The sequence below is a fragment of the Xenopus tropicalis genome, chromosome 1 (genome assembly GCF_000004195.4).
Source record: "Xenopus tropicalis strain Nigerian chromosome 1, UCB_Xtro_10.0, whole genome shotgun sequence".
In the NCBI taxonomy this organism is placed as follows: domain Eukaryota; kingdom Metazoa; phylum Chordata; class Amphibia; order Anura; family Pipidae; genus Xenopus; species Xenopus tropicalis.
Window position 1 is genome coordinate 67,736,047 of NC_030677.2, and position 21,015 is coordinate 67,757,061.

The 21,015-nt window shown below is 38.6% G+C and overlaps 1 protein-coding gene across 1 annotated transcript in view; it reads left to right on the plus strand.

The window, feature by feature from the left end:
* Window positions 1-964: 964 nt before the first annotated feature.
* Window positions 965-21,015, plus strand: part of mcub (mitochondrial calcium uniporter dominant negative beta subunit) — a 51,182-nt gene continuing 31,131 nt past the window's right edge. Inside the window, 1 exon segment of the mRNA NM_001126576.1 lies at window positions 965-1,149. Within this exon segment, the coding sequence (NP_001120048.1) occupies window positions 1,096-1,149 (54 nt within the window). The 5' untranslated portion in view covers window positions 965-1,095.

Below are 21,015 nucleotides of genomic sequence, written 5' to 3' on the forward strand. Positions count from 1 at the left end.
GAATGTTCATCAGAAGAACAGCACATTCAGGACAACAGAAAAACAGGCGGTGTATGCCTTACACTGTACCTTACAGGAACACGCACAAGTCAGAAGAAACATTACCCCAAGGGCTGACGCAGGCCGGTGCTTCTAGTAGGGACAATATGGGCTGTGCCTGTCAACCAGTATGGCAGAGGATACACAGACATATTTCATTGTTTTTTTTCCAATGTGGCAATATATTTTATCCAGATCCCTGCTTACTAGGCTGCCACCTTTTCTGAAAATAAAAATACCTTCCTATATTTTTAACTTTCTTCCTGCACATTTTATTTTTAGCACAGTGGGAGGTACTAAATCTACCTTTCTATAGCTGCCTTTGTTTGCACAACCTTGAGATATAGGGGGCAACTCAGGTCAGTTCCAGCTGTTGCTCTAAATATTGCAGGTGTTGTTTGGTTTCATTGCAAAAAGACAACACTAATAAATAGAAAATACAGTTTTATCTTATTAGCAATGTTTTATATAATGAACTGTGGCTAATTCATTTATATCTGTTTTCATATCTTCAGGTTATATCTATGGCACTTTAGGAAATGGAAGCCATGATTCCCCCCCTCCTCCAAGAATAAATGGAAGGAGGATCATTTGGCCACAACATCATACCTTTACATGAGCTTGGCCTGTTAATTTCAAGCAAGGGTTGTATTCATGTATCTATATCTACTTTAACAAATACATAAACACATTAAAATACATTATGTTACAGCATCATTTCAGATTTTTTTGATTACTCTGAATATAAAGAATGCTTAAAATAAACCTGCTCTCCTCCGCCCTTTCCCCCCCACTTATTTCATTTGCACCGAGCTGCAGAATAAATGCGCCCTTAATGCTACCCTGAGGAGAATAATCTCCCTGATTCCTATTTATGTAAAAGCATCCATCCCCTGTGCCATGTTACTCCGGCTGCCCCCTGCTGGCCGGCCTGGCACACTGCAGCCCCCTGATGACTGGGGAGTGACAGAGGAAGTGAGGGCTGCCTCCCATGCACAGTGAGTATCCGCGGCGGAGTCGCTGCTATGTGAATCGGGAGAATTAGCTGCCAACATCATGCCTGCTCTCGTCGGGCTGTGGAGGCGGGTTCCCGCTGCTGCCCGATACCAGGTAAGACTACTGAAACTTGAGTGAGCGTGTGAGCATAGTTGTGTATAGTGTTACAGTGTAACTGGGTGCCTCTTCAACCTGGAACTTTCCCGCTGCTGTTGGACTTCAGCTCCCAAGAGCCTCGGCTGTTGCTAGAGGCTAACAAGTAGCGAGTGACAACTACTAGGGAGCCATGCTTTGTTTTTAACTTTCTGCCAGCCGTTTCACTCCTGACTCCCTCCGATTCCCCCACACCCCATAATCCCCATGTTCCCCTGATCTCAGGCGCCGGCCTCTCCCATGGCATTCTCCTGCATTGCTCCCTGCCTTCCCCCCTCTAGGGCGACCATTTCTGCCTCTTTCTTTCATTTCCATTTGTTCTGTTTCCTCTTTGCAGTCCAATTATATGACTCACGCCTCTGATTGCAGCTTCATCAGAGCCTGTGCTTTCTAAGCACTCAACACCCTTTCTGTTGGGCCACCCATTAGATTGCAAGCTCTTCTACTACACTTCTGCTATAAATGTGTATGCTTATGGAGAATACATTGTGCAGGAACAAGACATACAATGCACTGAGTTGTCACACCCTGTGCTGTCCATATACTTTTGAAGAGGGGTTGGAAGGTATTTTCCTTGCTGGACTCAACGTTCTATATGGAAATAATTATGCAATTTCTATATTCTGTAATTAAAATGACCACCTGACACATTATTTCCTTACTTGTGTACTCACCAGCAATAGGGCATTTCCCAATCACACATCTTTTGTGGCAGTTTCCTTCAGAAGGGTTTATTTTCTAAAGCGGCTGTAAAGCCAGAAATTGAACATTTGACTAATGCAAGGTATGGTAATTCTGAGCCACTGTCCAATATGCATTTTGTAACCATTTTTCAGTGTTTTTAAGTTATTTATAAATGTATCTGCAGTTGAAGGCAATATCTGTCTGTCCCTGGCTGCTCTGCACTGCTGGTTCTCTTCCTTGAAACAACGTACTGTAGCACAAGTCAACCTTTACTTGGTCTGTTAAGCAGCTGGCTTCTGCTGCCTTGTTTCAAATATCAGGACTAGTGGGGCAGAGAATAGAATGGAACACATTCTGCTTTCACTAACATTCATGGTTATAAACCACTGAACATTAGTACAGGTATCAAACCCCTTATCTGGAAACCCATTATCCAGAAAGTTCTGAATAACCGAATGGCCATCTCCCATAGACTCAATTTTAATCAAATAATTCACATTTTTAAAAATTATTTCCTTTTTCTCTGTAATAGTAAAACAGTACCTTGTACTTGATCCCAACTAAGATATAATTAATCCTTATTGGAGCCAAAACAATCCTTTAGTTTACTTACTGTTTAATTTATTAATTTATTTAGGTCCCGAGCATTCTGAATAACAGGTCCCATAGCATTCTGGATAACAGGTCCCATACCTGTAATTAATGTATACTGGAAAGTTTCTTTACAGAATTGCTCATTAGACAAAATGTTATTGTAATGTAAGAACTTGCCCAGATCAGTGTGTGTGACCAGATGCCAAATGTACTAAATGTCATTATATTTAGTGGTACAGCAGAATTTTTATCTTTTGCGTATCCATCCCCTTTCAATCTACAGTTTATTGGGTCTTGACTGCTTTTTTGGATTACACTTTTAACCTGCATTTAAAGTAAATCAAAGTAACGATTGCTGCAGTTGAATCCCACTGTCAGATTTGTAAATGCTAGTCTGAAGGAGGTCGTCTCACCATAGCAATATAAAGAAGAAGTGCTCCAAGCATGAGGGCAGCCAAAGATTCTCAGCCGATAAGAGAGACTGGAAATCAGATGTTTATTAAACATATTGACCTGAACATGGAGTAACCCAAATTACCTTTACTGGATAGCTGGCCAATGGCAGGATCTGCAGAGTGGGCACACAGGAATCAAACTGCATGTGACCCATTTTGCCTGCATCCAATAACATTGAGCTGTTATGGTATATTAGTGGCCTGGCCCTGCTGGCTGTGGGACACAGACAATTTAAGTCACCCATGTGGCCCTAGTTTAGCCTTTATTAGACCGAAATAGATTGTGGGACAGACCCTCCTAGGGAAGTTTAAGGCAGTGGCTGGTAGAACCTGCCTGAATAACAGCAATGTTGAGATTTAGAGTCTGGATGTCTTTGATACTATTTGTACAGTATCTGTCTATAATGTACCTCTGTTCTGCAGAATGGTAGGTAATAATGATCAGTATAGGCATACTGACTACCTACATGGGATATTATTATGATAGTCCTGTGTTACTTCATTTTCTTGACATTGCCAAAGTCGGACTTATACAGAAATATTTCACAATTCTGCTTCTAGAAAGAAAAGGAGAAACAAAAGATTGGTTAAATGGTGGTTTGCAGTTTGCAACTTATTTGCCATTATGCTCCATATAAATACTTTACCATGTAATAAGGTGTATTTATCCCCTTGCTTCTGATGGCGTGGATGCCATTGTATTGTATATAGGAAAATAGTAAATAAAACACCCATGTAAAACAAATCAGCTATGGATTGTAGAATTGTATCCAGATGCTCATGGCTCCTGGTTAAAATCCTACATTGTTTGCCCTATTTCTGTCATTTCTGCTTAGTGTTGCATTCAGTGTATTTTACCTTCAATGGTGTGATAAACAGAAAGAGATATATCAAGTCGCAATGATTATAAAGTATTATAATTTTGTATTACAGTTAAATAGTAATCAAATCAAGATTTGTAATCTCACTGTAGCAGAAATCTGACGGTAAAGGTGTGTGTAGGTGAATGAAGGGCCAGCCTGGAAGCTTGAGTCACTGTACATTGTTTTAGGCAAAACTATTTCATTTTACTTTTAAGGTGACCTTTCAAACCATGGACATTGGAATGGGCCTATTAACAGACTGTGTAATTTGATTTATGATGGAAAATGAAAAAGGCTTGTTTATAAAGTTGCATAATTTGACATGGTCCATTACAATTGCTGATATATCTGTTACATTGGCCGTGTATATATGGCCTAAAACACCATATTTTATGGCACCTTAGGACTATGTGACTAGAGGGAAATGCGACATGCTGTCGAAAATTTCCCCACTGCCGGAAGTGACGTCACAGATGTCAAGTACATTTCCGGATGTGATGTCATGCACAAAATCACTGCTGAAGTTGACTAATTCATGCGCAGATGCATCAAATGACGTCACTGAGAGGCTTACTTTATGAGACTTTGGAAAAATTGGGAGAATGCTGCTGGGGGATGGGAGAACATTCAAAATCGGGTAACTCCGAAAGTGTCTGTAGTCGTGCAAAGTTGCCTGCAAGAGGAAAATTTGTGTGACTTTGGATTACCAAAGTGATAAGAAGGGCTTTCCACTGGCGACTTCTGTTGTTGCTGGTGGAAAGCCTTTTCAGAGTGGTTACTCTCCTTCGATAGCAGAGATCTGTCGCAGGCAAATAAGTCGCTACGTGGGTTCTCACCCTAGACGTCCTTTTACGTCAGGGGCGTTTGTTTTCCCTTTCTAGCTTACAAAGGTGGCTACCAAGGATTCCAATTTGTTAGTCCTTTTTTATACACAAGGAAGATCACAGAGACTGCTCAGCTGTAACCATTACAGCTGTGTACCCACATGTTCCAGTGACAGGCAGTAGCAGTGCCCAGCCCTGGCACCCTCCGCTGGCAGAACTGTTAAGTGCAGGCTGGCTACCATAGAGACTGGGAGAAAACTGGTAAAGCTGAAGCCACTATAAAGAACCTCATTTCCTAAAGGAGTTGAGTGCGAGTCCTTCCGTATGCCCACTTCCTCGTACAGCCTGGCACTATTACAGTGATGTCTGATGATTTTTCACAGTTTAATAAATAGGCACCTGTCTGTACATGCACATGCATATTTGACTGAAATCACAATTAATTGCTAAGAAATTTATAGTGTGTTTTCATAATTGCTGTGATCAGCAGTGTATCTTAACACCGCTGGGCCCCCACAAAAACCCTAATAAACTGTTCATGCGCAGTGTTTAGAGCTCCAGAAGCCTCCACTGGGAAGAAAAAGAGGATGCCGGTGCAATGTTGATAGGCACATATCCTTGGCTGGGGCATTTTTTAGCAAAGATAAACACTGGCCCATGGCAGTGGTGGTAGACCCTGGTGTAATAACCTCATGTAAAAAGAACCCACATCTGTAAAGCCTGGGCACACCTACTATACACAGCATACAGATATTATGTAGTATATACATACCAAGCCTTCATCTATGTTTTGTCAGGGGGCTGCAGTATGTAAAGGGCCACAGGTTTGCATTTGGCTGCAATGTAAGATGAAGAGCACACAAGCAAGTGAATATTCTCTGTGCCAGTTTACTGCTTCCTCCCCCTGGGATCCTGCTCCTGAGATTATGCCATCTAGTATAAGAAGATTTGGAAGGATTCCTCCTTCAGTGCTGCCGTTTATTATCTTCTCTTGTGACTCAATGCATTTTGCTAGGTTGCAATGGATTAGTTAATGTTATATTATCAGCAATGATTTCTAGCTTCCTTATTCCCTTTCTCTTATACTAATAATTCATCAGATAATGCTGATGCTGTATATTTCTAATTAAAGTGGTAGTTTACCTAATGTCTGACTGTTGAGGATTATATAAATTCTGTTTATGTTTCTACCTCAGGATTCTTTAACATAAATCCCATTTTTCAAAGTCTGACTCCCAAGCCCAGTCTGGTAGTCAGCTTGTAGAGTCTTTTTCTAGGCTGATCTTGAACAAGTAAGGATTTCATCATACCTCCCAACATGCTGAAAATGGAAAGAGGGACAAAAAGAAATGCTGTGCATAAATGTATTGACCACGCCCATTTGTGTGACCACACCCCCTAAATACCACTCCCATTTGACTAAATTTTGCAGGTTATTTTCAACACATTTCTGGGGTTCTGGGGTCTTGTTTTATGTGTTATTACAGTTTTGTTAAAAAAGCTGAAATTGCCCTTTAAGTTGCAAGTTTCAGTTCCCTCAAGAGACCTGTTAAGCTTATTGGTTACAATTGTATCTCAGTGCAGGTGTAGCTTTGTTAACTTTCGGGGCTCTCTACCAAAAGCTACTTTTTAAATAAGTTTGAGAAACATTTGTATCTTTTTTAGCATTCAGTGCAGGAGATCAAAGGGAAATGAGGGACTTTTCAGTAAGAATCCTGGACTGCAGGTTGAGCTGTCAAAAGAGGGACTGTCCCGCAAAATTTGGGACAGTTAGGAGCTATGATTTCATCCTTTATCTTTATGGCTTACCATTTCTTTGCCATTATTGCAGTAAAGATTGTAAAGGTTCATCATTCACATTGGGAAAGCTACTGATCTGTGCATGTGATTTAGAGTTCTCATTAGTGCCAATAAATACAATTTTATATCTGCTGGGAGGCTACTGTTTTAATAACTTAGTAAAATTGTAGCACATAAACATTTTATACAGTATAATTATGTTCAGCATTAACAGTCAATATATATATATATATATATATATAACACCCACCCAAAGATATTATGCAATGTGAGTATTTAGCTCTGATGACCCTAAAATCTAAAAACTGCTGGTAAATGAAAAAAAAAAGTCTCAAAATCTAAAAATCTCTAATTTTTTTTGTACTATAATATCCTAGATGATTTATTTGTCCAAAGGATTTCAAGATGAAGAATCGTTTTTTTTAGTAGATGTCTTTAAAGGTAATTGCACATTCAAGAGAGGGAGACGAAACACTAAATTGCCACCATCGTCCCTGTTCTGCATGATCATTCCCATAAGGTTTAAATGGGGTGCTGATCTGTAGTTATTTGTACCCCTCCCTCAAAGCAATAAATTGATAGGTGGAAAAAAAGCATATTTCCCTTGTGCATGACAATGACAAACAGTCACAAACAATTTATGCACAGATTTTTTTTTTTTATGACTATTCCAAAAATGTGTAAAATACCTTAAAGAAAAAACATTCCTTTACTTATATATATATGTATATTTTGTTATATACACAGAAATGTATACAGTAGAAACAAATTTTTTAAAATCAGGGAAATGTATTTTATATTGGTGGGACCACAAAAAAAACTGGTGTAAAATACGAGGAAGTTTAAAATCGGTGTATGTTTTACTGTGGATCAGTCTATAAGCAACTTAAATATACATACATCTAAATACAACATATATTAATTATAAAATGGTTTTAAAGTTAAATAGTAAATGTCATGTTATTAAAAGCAGTATTTGTCCATCTGTTTGCATTCTCTGCACTTTGGGTTCTGTCTCCTGAAACTGTAGAGCAGGAGCCAACCTCCTACATGGTTTCATGGATCAGAATCAGAAAACCGAATGGGATAAATAAACACTGACTTCATAGAGCACATTCATTTACAACTGCCATTAAAAATATAATTTTTTTTAATTAATGTGTATTAGAACTTTAATAAGAATAACATCTTTTTTCATGATGCAAACCAAACAGTTCACCCTTTAATGGCTGCATAAATGGAAAGTCTGTTAATAAATGTTATTACATACTAGCTAATGGAACTGCTGCAATGATGTTGTACATGTATATTTATTATCCAGAATCTTTGGGGTCTGGTGTTTTCCAGGTAAAGGATCTTTCTGTAATTTGAATCACTATACCTTTAGTCTGCCAAATAAAAGCTCAAATATTAGGAAATCCAATAGGGTTATTTCCTTGCCAATATGGATTCATGCAGCTTAGTTACTGTCAAGTACAAGGTTCTGTGTTATTGTTACAAAGAAAAAGGGAAAATACCGTATCTAGTAGAATTAAGTTTAAAACAACTGGACTTTTCTGAGTTTATTTTGAAAACCTTTCACCACTCTTCCGAACTCTATACCATCTGCAGCACCCTAAGAACTGTTTGAGCAGCAGATGACTATGAGCCCATTAGTCTTTCCTTGTGCATTGTGTTCTGGCCAGATATGTGGAGTTTAACCTGAAATACAGGCACCCCATGTAGTCATGTTCCCTTATGGGTACTTGGTGTGTTGCCATCAGACACTTCAGGAAACTCCTTTAAACACTTGGCTGCTTTCCTTATTGGAAACATAGTACAGACAATACAACATGTTGTTCTAATAAAGAGGAAGATCAGGTTTGTCAGCATCCACCATATGTTTAAATAGAACTCCATGGCTCAAGGCGCAGGATAAAACAGTGCCTTGCTGAGCAATTTTGTATTAAGTGTTTGTGTCCTGTGTAATTTTAATGAGCAGTTATTCCCCTTACAACTATTATAATAGGTCATATACTAGGACACAGCAAATGGTGGAGAGGCTATTCATTGCAGTCAAATTTAAAAAGGGATTTACTGCCCCTTTAATTCAAGCAACTAATTACAACTTATCATCCAGCCTACTGATGAAATGAAGCAAACATAATTACAAACAAAATCTTAATTTCTGCATTAATAACTTTAAAACCAATTTCATTTTTTCATTAGTGTGTACTAGAAAGAGGTTTAGGATTATATTTGCGTTCATTATGCAAATTACTGTATTTTGAGATTTCTCTGCAGTTTATAGGAGATGCCCTACTGTGGGAAGTGTTGCAGATATTTTCATTAGTAAAGTTACATAAGCAGTGTAATAATAGGTGCAAAGGTTGCCTCAGTTTTAATAACCTAACAACCAATTAGCGGGTAGCATTAATTTCCTGATCTGCTGTAGGTTTCCTGTTGTGTGTAACAATTGCTTATCTCTATGAGGTGTATAAGTCACTGGGGCCCATTTATGAACACTGGGCAAGTTTGCACCTAGGCAGTTACCCAAAGAAACCAATCATATGTTTGCTTTTATTGTTCTCCCTGCCGCTGTCTGAAAAATCTAATCACTGATTGTTTGCTATGGGTTACTGCCCAGGTGCAAACTTGCCCAGTATTTATAAATGAGCCCTACTTTGTGGCAAATCGATCAGTTCAGTTTAGCATTTTTTCTAAATAACAATCTCCGTTTTCTACCCTTGGTTTCTGTAGAATTGAATTCTGATTAATTAAAAAACAGAGAATCTTCATACCAAAACAAATTCTTCAAGACAAACAAAATAATAAAGAACAAACTAATAATACACATGCTTCGGTCAGCAAAGGCCCTGATTCCTAAAAATTGGAAAAGTACAGAACTCCCAACATATCAGGACTGGGTCAGACTTATGGATAAGATGAAAAAAATGGAGGAAATAACAGCAATTCTTCATAATAATAGTCAGACATACTGGAACATGTGGACTCCATGGCTAAACAAAGCAGCTTTATTGCCAGTGAAAAGGAAATATTTATATTGAAGGAACATATAGCAGCATAAGATAAAAAAATGAACGTTAGCATGTATTATTTTTTTCTGTTAAAGAAAAATTGGACATCAGCCTTTTATGTAAAGTTATTAGTTCTTTACCAGTATGAAATATAATGTACAACTCATTTGAGTAGTTAGGGGCATTATGGGTAATACTACATATTAAAGGGCAGGGAATTTAATGGATCGTTCTGTTTCAGTATCATTGACTGTTAGATTGCAATCTCATTATAACAGCAATTTATATTTGCCTTATTGGTTTTTATCATAGCTTTAACATTCCTTTATAATCTCTCCTGACCCTCTGCTTGATCTCTGTTCAACTGTCCTGGGTAAATTGGCTAATGATAAAATCAGCCATAGTGTGTGAGGGGATGCAGACTGTAAGCTCCACTGGGGCAGAAACTGGTGTGAATAATACACCAAGGGGCACATTTACTTACCCACGAACGGGCCGAATGCGTCCGATTGCGTTTTTTTCGTAATGATCGGTATTTGGCGATTTTTCGGAAAATTATCGCAAATTTTTCGTTGCCATTCCGAATGTTGCGCAAAATCTGGCGATTTTTTCGTAGCGTTAAAACTTGCGCGAAAAGTCGTGCCTTTTTCGGAGCCATTCCGAAAGTTGCGCAAAATGTTGCGATTTTTCCGTAGCGTTCGGATTCATTCAAGCTTCAGTATGGTGACTTTTCTTGGGCCAGGTTGGAGCTGCAGGGTGCCATTGAGTCCTATGGGAGGCTTCCAAAATCATGCTAAGTCTGAAAGTTTCGCCCGCCGCTTACGAGCGCTCAATACGAAAAAGTCGCGACAAGATATGAGCGAATCGTAATGGCTACGAAAAACTCACGTTTTTTCGCGAAAATCGTATTGGTAACGAAAAAGTCGTGACAATTTCCGAAAAGTCGTAAAGGCGCCGAAAAAATCGCAAAAATACGAAAAAGTCGCAAAATGTTCGTTTTCCAATCGGAATTTTTCGGATTCGAATTCGTGTCTTAGTAAATCAGCCCCCTACAGTATATAAATGAAAGATAATACATAAATCCAGAGAAAACCTTAATGCATTTGTATGACTAGGTCCTGTATTTTAACATTTTTCTCATTGCTACATTTCAGGTTACTGTGCATCTCTGATGCCCTCATTTATAAACAGACACTAATTCAGTAAAGGGGCGATTCTCCCCCTTACTAATAAAATATGACATCTAGTGCTGAAAGGACAATCATCTACTCTTAGGACACAATTTACTAAGCATTGTTATTTTTTACAGAGCAGTATTGATAGTTACCACTTCTCAAAGCGTTCGAAGATATTGAATTGATGCCTTCTTCTGCTTTGATAAAAACTGTCAGGAAAGTGTTAATAATTATGATAATATTTAAACTGCAAGGGATTCTTTAGAATTCCCCAGTTTAAATGTTATTAAGAGCTCTTACAGACGTGCTTTCCCTGCATTCCCCTGATGTGGATTTGTATGTGTTCCACCATAGAGGAATGCAGGAGTTAACACAACCTGTGTTTTTTCAGTAAGTTTGTGCTTGTTTCCACCTATGTTTGGTGCTTCCCTGTGGCAGACCGAGTACAAACTCTTTGAAAAGAACAGGCTGTTTTTCTTCATGCAGTTTCTTGAGGTGGAATGCATGAAAGATCTACCACAAGGAACAATCTGTAAAAAGGCCTAAATCTGCCCCTTTGTATAAGCGAATTGGTTTCCGTGTATTAAAGAACATGTAAACTCCACATTTTCCTACCATGTATATAAGTTAGGCATATCTCCTCCACCCAAACCACACCATTTGTACTGCACATATCCCCTTCGTTCACCAGTGTCATCACATTACAAACAGCACATGTGCCCTGTAAAGTTCATGCACTGAAGAATGCAGGCTTACACAGGCAGACCTTACTTTGCTAAAAAGTTCTACTTGGACTGGGCACTGTAATAGTTAAACTGAGCTCAGGAGAGGAGACTGGGAGAAAAAAACATGTCTTTCCAGCAGAGTGCACAGCTAGAGCAGAGTTTCTATGGAAACTAGCAGTGCCATCTCTTCATTGGCAGCTAGACTGGAGGGTCTTTTTGGTAACCTGTGTTGATAAGAACTGAGCATGTTCAGTTAGCCAAGAGCCAAAGTCAATATGTAATGTGATGGGGTGGGGGGGGGGGGTGCAGGGGGAGAAGAAATCCCAAGTAATTAAGAGACTGCAGCCTTACTATGAACCTTTGGAGTGGTAGGTATTTAAGGATTTCAGAAAGGCTGTTCATTGATTACATTTTTTATGGGGATTTTACATGTCCTTTAAGAAAAACTTATTTTATCACTCCATTATATAGAATTTATAGAGAAATATACCCATCCCCCCTTATTTCCCCTTTTCTTGACTACCAACCATAAGTCTTTGTAACTATAAACTCCTACCTAGCAAATATTTGTACAGTTATAAAAGGGCAGTAAGTCTGTGGGTGTGTGAACCTGTGATTAAAGGAGACCTTTACACCTGCTCTAATTTCATTGTTTGTATGGGTGGAGGGGGACACAGGGATGAGCTGTAGTAATAAATTGATGCCGAAAGTCCTCCAAATATGACAGTTTATGGCAGCACACAAAAGTCATTAGAGATGCTTGCTGGTGAAGCTTCTTTGGCCCAGAAAGGTAATCACTAACTTAATAGCTTGTTAGCGACATTTGTAGTTTTCCAGTTTAAATGATTTGTAGCAGAATTAAGGTGGCTATACATGGTAAGATTTGCTTGTTTGGCAAGGTTGCCAAATGAGCAGATCTTCTCCAGATATGCCCACCTAAAGGTGGGGGATATCTGGCTAATTCGATTGTTTGGTCCTAGGGCATAGGTGCAGATAGACCGAGGGCTGCATCAATGAGCCGATGCGGTCCCCTGTATGACGGAAAATCAAACCTGCCCAATGAGATCTTCCCAATTTTAGGCCAGATATTGATGGGGTAGGTCCATCGGTGGTGCCCATACATGGACAGATAAGCTGCTGCATCTGTCTGAATGACCCAAATCAGCAGTCATCGGACACTTTTAAGGCATGATGAAACAGATTACAGAAAGATCCCTTATCTGGAGAACCCAGGGTCCCAGGCATTCCAGATAATAGATCCTATATCTGTCCCACAATAGTGGCACTTTCTTTTATGGTCGTATAAATACAATTTATGCAAATATCTTACATAACAGGTGGTTTCTGATTCCCTTTTAGCATTTGCTTCTCCTTTCAGATCATTATGGAGGGATGTAGTGAAAGCTGTTAAAGGATAAAATATGGACAGTGTAACAAATTATTCCATTGTGCAAACAGGTTGTCCCACACAGTCCCACAGCAGTATTTGTGACCTCTGTTTGTTATACACATAAACATAGCTCTCCTAACTTAACCCCCAAAGGTCAAGCATGACCTAGGGGAAAGGAAACCTGAATGCTGGTATAGGTAGAACTGGAAAGTCCTTTACACCAGCACTCTGCTTACCAGGTTCTGACACAGATGTTCGTTTTGTCAAAAACACCCAGCTTCTACAATGTAACACTAAGCAGAAACATAAATGCAATAATGTAGAATCTACATTATTGCATTTATGTTTCTGTTCACTGTTACATACATGGCATTTAACAAATACTTTGCATTTACAACTCAGAAGAAGATCTAGTTACTTGATAACATGTTAATCAAACAGGATTTCCTGCCCCACAGTTCTGTGCACTAACTGCTATTTATATGATAACTTTTTCATGGGTATGCAAATGTTTTGTTTTGTTTTCTTTTCCGGTAACTAAAGGTGGCCATACACATTACAATTCTACAATTCTGATCTCTACTCCACTCTATACTTCACTCGAGGGGAACTCCCCAGGTCTGTATTTACTTGTATAGAATATATAGTGACATACAAGTAAAAACATAGCTGAGAGTTCCCCTCTAGTGAACTATGGAGAACTATTGGATGCACCCAAGGTGCCAGAAGTTAACTTGATATCAGTGTGATATCTCTGTTAGGCAGAATAGCACAATAAGTTCTAAAAGAGGTCTTCGTTGAAAACACTGTGTTCACAGAGCTACAATGTATTGTATTCGAGTAGGCCTTTCCATGGTGCTGTTCTGGGTGGAGGGGAAGAGGCACCCTCAGCTCTGGTTTTCGGCTCACCACCACCACCAAATAACATTTCAATCACACTCCTGTGCATTAAAGGCACAACCAGCACAAGGGGACAGAATGTAGCTGCTTTTGCACCCAATAGTGCGCATAATGCCTGGTGTTACTAAATTACCCTTGACCCACATGACTTACTATAACCAATTATAGCTTCTTTCTCTCAGCAAAATGTATACGTATTATCCCAAGAATTTTACCTAAGAAGATATGGTACCGCTGGCCTTTCCACTGCTATGATCCTGTGCTTTGTACAGCAGCTGATCAGTGATGCAAGGATGCTCTGATCCAGCTGCCAACATGCATATGCAATCCCCAGCCTGCCATGCACCACTGTTGTTTGTAATACAGCATTTCTCCTCAGTGTTCAGCACAACCACTATTCTGCTCTGTAGAATACAATGGTGTTTTATAAAACTTATCTATTATATGCTATGTAACATGTGCCATTTAGCCCTATTTCAAGTTGAATAGCTACCTCCATGGCTACACAGCAGCTTGGTTTATATAAACCACAGCCTTGGTTCTAAAGCAAGCACACAACGGTTACCAGTGCAGGGATACTGTACATTATATTCTAATTACTTTGATACATATTTTTTGGTGCTACTGTTCCTTTAAGTGTGCAGCAAACCAGAGACTTAGGAAACCTAATTTAGTGGCTCGTTTGACATTTCTTTTAGCAGAATTTAGCTGCAGGGGTCAAGCAGAATGGCATGTCAGTACTTGAATTCCCATAACATTACTAGTGGGGTTATTATTAATTCTCAGTCACCAAGGTTTCCAGTGCAGCCTATCCTTGTCTGGGTGATGTTCAACACTGCCCAGTTCAGCAGTGGACACTAGCATCTCTGCTACAAGCATTGGCTGCAGCATTACTACCCAACAAGCGTCTCTGCTGGTTCTCACTTGTCTAGTTGACGACTCAGGGAGAAATAAGGCACTTATGAAGTGTGTTTTTAACCATTTACACATTTTTTTTAAATGGCTACCTAATGGAACAATCATAACTGTTTTGTATGTGTCGAAGCAACAATCTACTTTTATGTGTTATGCAGATTGTCAAAAAGGAAAAAAACCAGACAAAATAAGAAAATAATTTGAAGTCTCTTGGTTACGATGTCTGATGGCGTAAAAAAAGCAGTGTCTTAAGGTAGCAGTGAGACGGATAGCATGTGACAGAAGCAAACAGCAAGTAGATTCGGAGGGAACGTGCTGTCACTGGAATTAGTCCAGCAGCTACACACAAAGACGAGACAACACACATTTTGCTGGGAACGTTTTGCTTCTGTATAATGTGTGTGAGCCTTCTTATTTTGAAGCATTTAATAAAAAAGCGTATTCAGGTATGAAATCTCTTGCCTGGAATGAGGTTATCTAGAATGTTCCGAATTACAGGAAGGCCATCTCCTATCAAGTCCATTTTAAGCAAATCTAGTTTTTAAAAATGATTTCCTTATTTCTTTGTACAATAAAACAGTACTATAATAGATCCTATCCCTGCATTACAGAACAAAGCTTATTATTATTCCTATACATTTATATTAGACCTAATTTATGAAAGGGCTGAAGGCCAGTCCGGCTAATTTACAATTGTTGCACCAGAGCAGGAACCAAAGAAATTTTTCTTTCATTGCCTGGAGCCTGGAGCTGGCTGACCAAAGTTAATTAATGTTTGCCTGCCATGGGTTACTCCCCAGGTACAATTTTGCCAGTTTTGGTAAATAAACTAAGAGATTAAGATTATGATCTTTTTCAAGGATATTGTTTAAAAAAATATTGACTTGCAATGTATGGCCTTCATCTGCACTTAGTTGGAAATGCTAAAAGAGTGCAACACCAGTCAACAATAATACAGGGAAGGCTCTTGTTATCCAGAATGCTTGGTACCTGGGGTTTTCTGGATAAAAGTTCTTTCTGTAATTTAGATCTCCATACTTTGTCTACTAAAACAATACTTAAACATTCAATAAACCCAGTAACATTGGTTTGCCTCCAGTAAAGATTTATTTTACCCTAGCTGGGAGCTGTTTCCTTATTACATAGAAAAAAGAAAATAATTTAAAATAGAATGTAATTATATGATTAAAACAGAGGCTATAGGAGATGGCTATCCTGTAATTCAGAGCTTTTAGGGCAGGGGGCTCAAACTCAATTTACCTAGGGGCCGCAGGAGGCAAAGTCAGGATGAGGCTGGGCCGCATAAGGGATTTCACAAAAAATTGGCTTTCAAGGGATAATGTAAGGCACGGAGGGCGGGAGCTGCTGATTGCGGAAATTACGTTATGCCATCATAACAGTTATTATGGGAAGACGTTCTGTGTGCACAATTCGCTCCTTAGCAGCTAATTGTGCACACAGAACGTCTTCCCATAATAACTGTTATGATGGCATAACGTCATTTCCGCAATCAGCAGCTCCCGCCCGCCGTGCCTTGCATTATCCCTTGAATCGCAATAAAAATCGCGATCCATTCATTGCTTTTGAGAAGGCGTTGGTGCGGGCCACAAAATACTGTACCGAGGGCCGCAAATGGCCCGCGGGCCGCGAGTTTGAGACCCCTGTTTTCGGGTAACAGGTTTAATAATAGATCTGGGATATATTCTATACGTATCCTCAAACAGTTATATGCTTTATGGGTTTTCTCAGCCAGAAGGTTGCATGTTATTGAAGATGTAAATGTTATGGTTTTATAGATAAATTAAGTGGTGTGTCATTAATTATGAATTAGATTGTGTAGAGGAAAGCTTCACAGCTGGAGGCCCAAGAAATTTTTATTGTCCCCACTACATGTAAAAAGTTGCACAGCTATGCTCTGTTTTTTATGATCTGTTTTTTTTTTGCCAGAAAAAAATACCATAGTGTTGTTAGACTGTAGTTTGGAATGTGCACAAGGCCACTCTGACCTACTTTTGTAGTACAGTTTAGCTTGGCTACAAAATACATTGTTGCTTATTAAAAAACAAACAAAAAGTTAAACAAGCACCGAGTTTCAATGCTAGACTCTCCTTATTTTTACTTTACCTGAGAAAAATGTAATTTAATTAGTATAACTGGAATGTTTTTTAATGCAATGTGCAATGTTTTTATTGTAAGAAAAACATCTTCAGCCCATTAGTTAATCTGCATAAAATGTAAACCATTAGTTTTGGCTTCCTTTTGCAAACTCATGCTTACTTTGGAAAAATAATGCAGGATTTGAAGCCAGCCAGATGGCAGGATTTTTGCATGATCCAGACTCAGGGAATCTTTAGCATTCAGCAGAACAGAGGCTGAACTCTTCTTATCACAGGACTTCACTGTGCCACTATACTGAATACAAAATGTCTTTTTATTCACACAAGCTGAACATTTAATTAATTTAGGACAGATATGGTGAACTATTACTATGGAAATGAGGATTCAGTTCTGTATATTTACAAATGTATTGTGGAAGAGTTTAACAGGAAAAAAATGAATGAATAAAATTGTAAAATTGATACATCCCTAAAGAATATGGAAATATATTTATAGAATCATGGGGTTTTTTGTGGTCCTGATGTAGTAAAAAGATGTGTCCTTCAAGTTTAAGAATTAAAGGAAAACATTACCACTCTTCTTAACATGAACTCATTTCAGAAATATTTTTTCTTTAAACAGACATACCTGATCCCACTGATTAAAAGCAAACCATGATAGTCTGGCTGTGTTGTTCCCATTTTGTTCCAATGTGAAGCGGTAGATTCTGAGCCTTAAAGACCCACTGTTTTGAGGAGAATCTGTGTACCACTCACTATGGGGATGATGTTTTCCCTTTATTTTACTAATATAATGTCCTGTGGTTGGTTCCCAGGGGAAACACTCAGTGAAACTATTCCATTTTACATAAAATAAAGGTAAGTTACCGAACCAGCTGCAAATTTTTCTCATTTATTGTCATTTTAGCTCCAGGGCACAGCTGGCAAGAGTAGGCCCTTGAGATGAATTTTTATTTATTCTTTTTTACCTTAGAAGTAACCTTGAGTTGCACTAAAATTGCTGATGGTAGTGTTTTCATGCTATAAAATCACATCTATAGCAATAGTAGTAATATAGCTGGTTTATAGTTAATTGTGGTAACATAACTATATTGTATTACGTTGTAGTGTAATATATAGCACTGATAATTAGAGAGGGAATGCAAAGGAGAAGAGGAATATTCAGAAAAGAATGTGCTTAGCCAAGGGGAACTGGGTTGGAGGATTGACGGTTATAATATAAATATCTGAGAAAAAGGCAATATTAATATTAATAGATGTCCACACTCATTTTTTTTAAGAATCTTTGGTTGATATGAGCACTAAAAGTTCATATCTTGTGTGCTCGAAAGGGGGTTAACAAATCTGTAACATCATGATTAAAAGTATAGCTGAGAAATTGACATTGATTAGCTTTTATTTTCATTTGGCAAGAAGCAGAGTGTAAAAATGATTTGTATGAGCTTCTACAATATTGATTATGGCCTGAATCCCTAGAAACAAAATGCTTACTTCATGAAGCTCTAGGACTGTTTCTGCTGATACGGGGAATGTATCATTTTGGCTTAATCTCAACAAATTGTTGTAAGATTTACTATTGAAATGATTCCAAGATCAGACATTTCCAGCGCTGCACCTGTTCAGCAACCTGTTGGCCATCACAGGTAGTCCAACCCTGCACCAAATAATTCCTTTTCAGTAATGTGAGTTCCTCACAGGCCACCATAGTTAACCATAGGTTAAATGAGTGAGGTCCTGAAATAGATTTTGTCTGAAAGACCACCTACCATTTTGATAAAATTCTCCAGCTGGGGCAACGTCAGCTTGGTGATAGGATTAAAAACTTTTTCTTTAAAAAAGTTATTTTTGACTATATAAAGCTTTAGGTTGCATGATCGTTTGGAGTTTTCATCCCTTTATTTTTCAGAATGTATTTACAGACCTTTGCTAGTCTGTTTATATCTAATTTTAACAAAAAACTTAGTCAAGGCATCTGAATATATAGTATGGTTACTAATGAAAAGTAACTCACTTTTCACATTTTCACATGCTTGTTCTGGTTGTTGGAAGAAGGAGGAGATGCCTGGGTGCTCATTAGCATGCACCTCACAGGCCAGATCTGGAGAGCTAACTGCCTGCAGGCCATCTGTTCCTGCTGACTTTTTATTGCAGTTGTTCCGTTTGCAAAGCCCAATATTTCACTAGCAGGCTTGCTTAATTATAAATATAAAAATGTTAGACTTTCAAGGAAGCAAGTGGTAATTAGATTTGCAAGTGGAGCAAATGAAAGCCATCAGGAAAAGGAACACAGCTCTGCTATTTTTCATTAAAATGATATTATTCACAGTGGTGTAAATGCACAGGTTCATAAAGGATCACATGTTAATATTAAAACTGTTTTTAAATGCATTTCCTACTTATGAATTTCAGCAGTTTTGTTACATAAAGTCTTTAAATCTTCCAGAGTCAAATGCTGACACCGATTTTTTTTCCAGGCTTGACAAATCTGGCTTGCTTGCAGTTAGGAAATATTACTCAGTTTTGAGATAGTAATCCATCTCTCCTTCCCTAACATTCTTGCTGTTCTCATCTGTAATGCATGAGATGGTGGGCTAATTTTAATGTTTTAAGAACTACCTTGTGCTGGAAAAAAAAATCTTAAAATCTTAAATAATGATAAAGAGGCCTAAAGAATGAGAAACCACTTTTGCCGGGCTCCCATCAGAAACTCCCATCATGCTGAACAAACTAAGTTTAATGTTTTACTGCCCTATCAATGAATGGGCCACAGACAGCACATCAATAGGTTTATCTGGATCTATAGCACTGAAAGTATATGCTTGGTGGGACAGCGTATTTTTGTTGTCAATCTTGTTATTTGGCGAGCCAAGATGTCTTTTGAAGCTGAATGATGGGTAATAGAGGCTGAAAGGCAAAAACTGGAAATTGCATGCTAACTTTCTTAAGCACCCTCAACAAGATACACCTACAGTTGTGCCCTAAGCCTATATTCCCCAATTCCCCATCTTCTATTGGGGGAGTTTGCTCTAATCTAGTGTATGTTTGAAGCTCTCCATCCATGTCCTTCTAAAAGAGTAATAGTTATCAATGGTAGAATATCAATATATGCCTTTATAGTTATTTTCAAACAGTTATAGTTATTCTTTTATATTCCATTCAGTATGAAACTCCTCCCATCAAGAAAACACAAACATACCCAAAGCCAGGCAGAATGTTCAAAGCTATGGTTATTTAAGAGCATTATTTCCCTTTTTTTTTTACCCTAAAGGTCCCCATACACCTTAAGATCAGCTCGTTGGCGATGTCGCCAAGCGAGCAGATCTTCTCCCGATATCCCCCACCTACGGGTGGGTGATATCGGGAGAATCCAGGCTAATTCGATCAAATTATATTGACGGGCATAGGCAAAGTCGGTCCGGGGACCACATCAACGAACCAATGTGGTCCCCGATCCGACTAGATTTTTAAACCTGCCCGATCGAGATCTGGCCGATTTCAGGCCAGATATTGGTCGGGCAGTCCCGTCGGTAGTGCCCATACAGGGGCTGATTAGCTGCTGAATCGGTCTAAGGGACCGATATCGACAGCTAGAATCGGCCCGTGTATGGGGACCTTATCACCCTTGACGTAGTGCATTAGCCTAGACCACTGTGGCCTCTATAGTAGACACACCCACATATAACTTTTTTTTTCCTGAAATGAGATTACACATTATGTTAATGATTCCAACCGTTGAAAAAGAAAAGCTTGCGATTTCCTGAAGAAGAAATGGTCTCCTCAGGCAGCTGTTTGATGCGTGACAAAGTGGCATAAAATGAAGCTATATTTAGAAAGAACAGCAAGTGTAATGCAGTCACAGATAATATCATTGGCAAGGGTTTTCTCGTATTTTTGGTGCAATTTCCTGTTAAAGGCATAATAAGCTATAATTAGTATTAAAGATGTGTGCTATTTGAGAGCTGTAATGGACTAAGGATTGTATGTCTACTTTATACCTGGCTTTTTGGACCTTGTTAAGCATTTATAAATGTGTTCGTTAATGATCCATGATTGCACACACAGTACAAGTCTTTTCTGAGAAGACCTTTCAGTTCATACTTTATTGATTGGTTTGGACGGATGGTTTATATATTATTAATATGAGATGTAATTTATATGTGTGTATCCTGCAATATGTGCTGATTGGCACAGGGTAATTGATTGTCCCATGAGTCTTCTCGGTGTGCTCACTGGTGAGGTGCTGCAAGGATTTATTTTATTGTTTATTTACTGTTGTCATTAATGCACAAATAAGTTATATTAGACACATGAAAACAGGATTCACAAATCGGGATTCTATACAGTATCTTCTAAATTTACCATGGAATT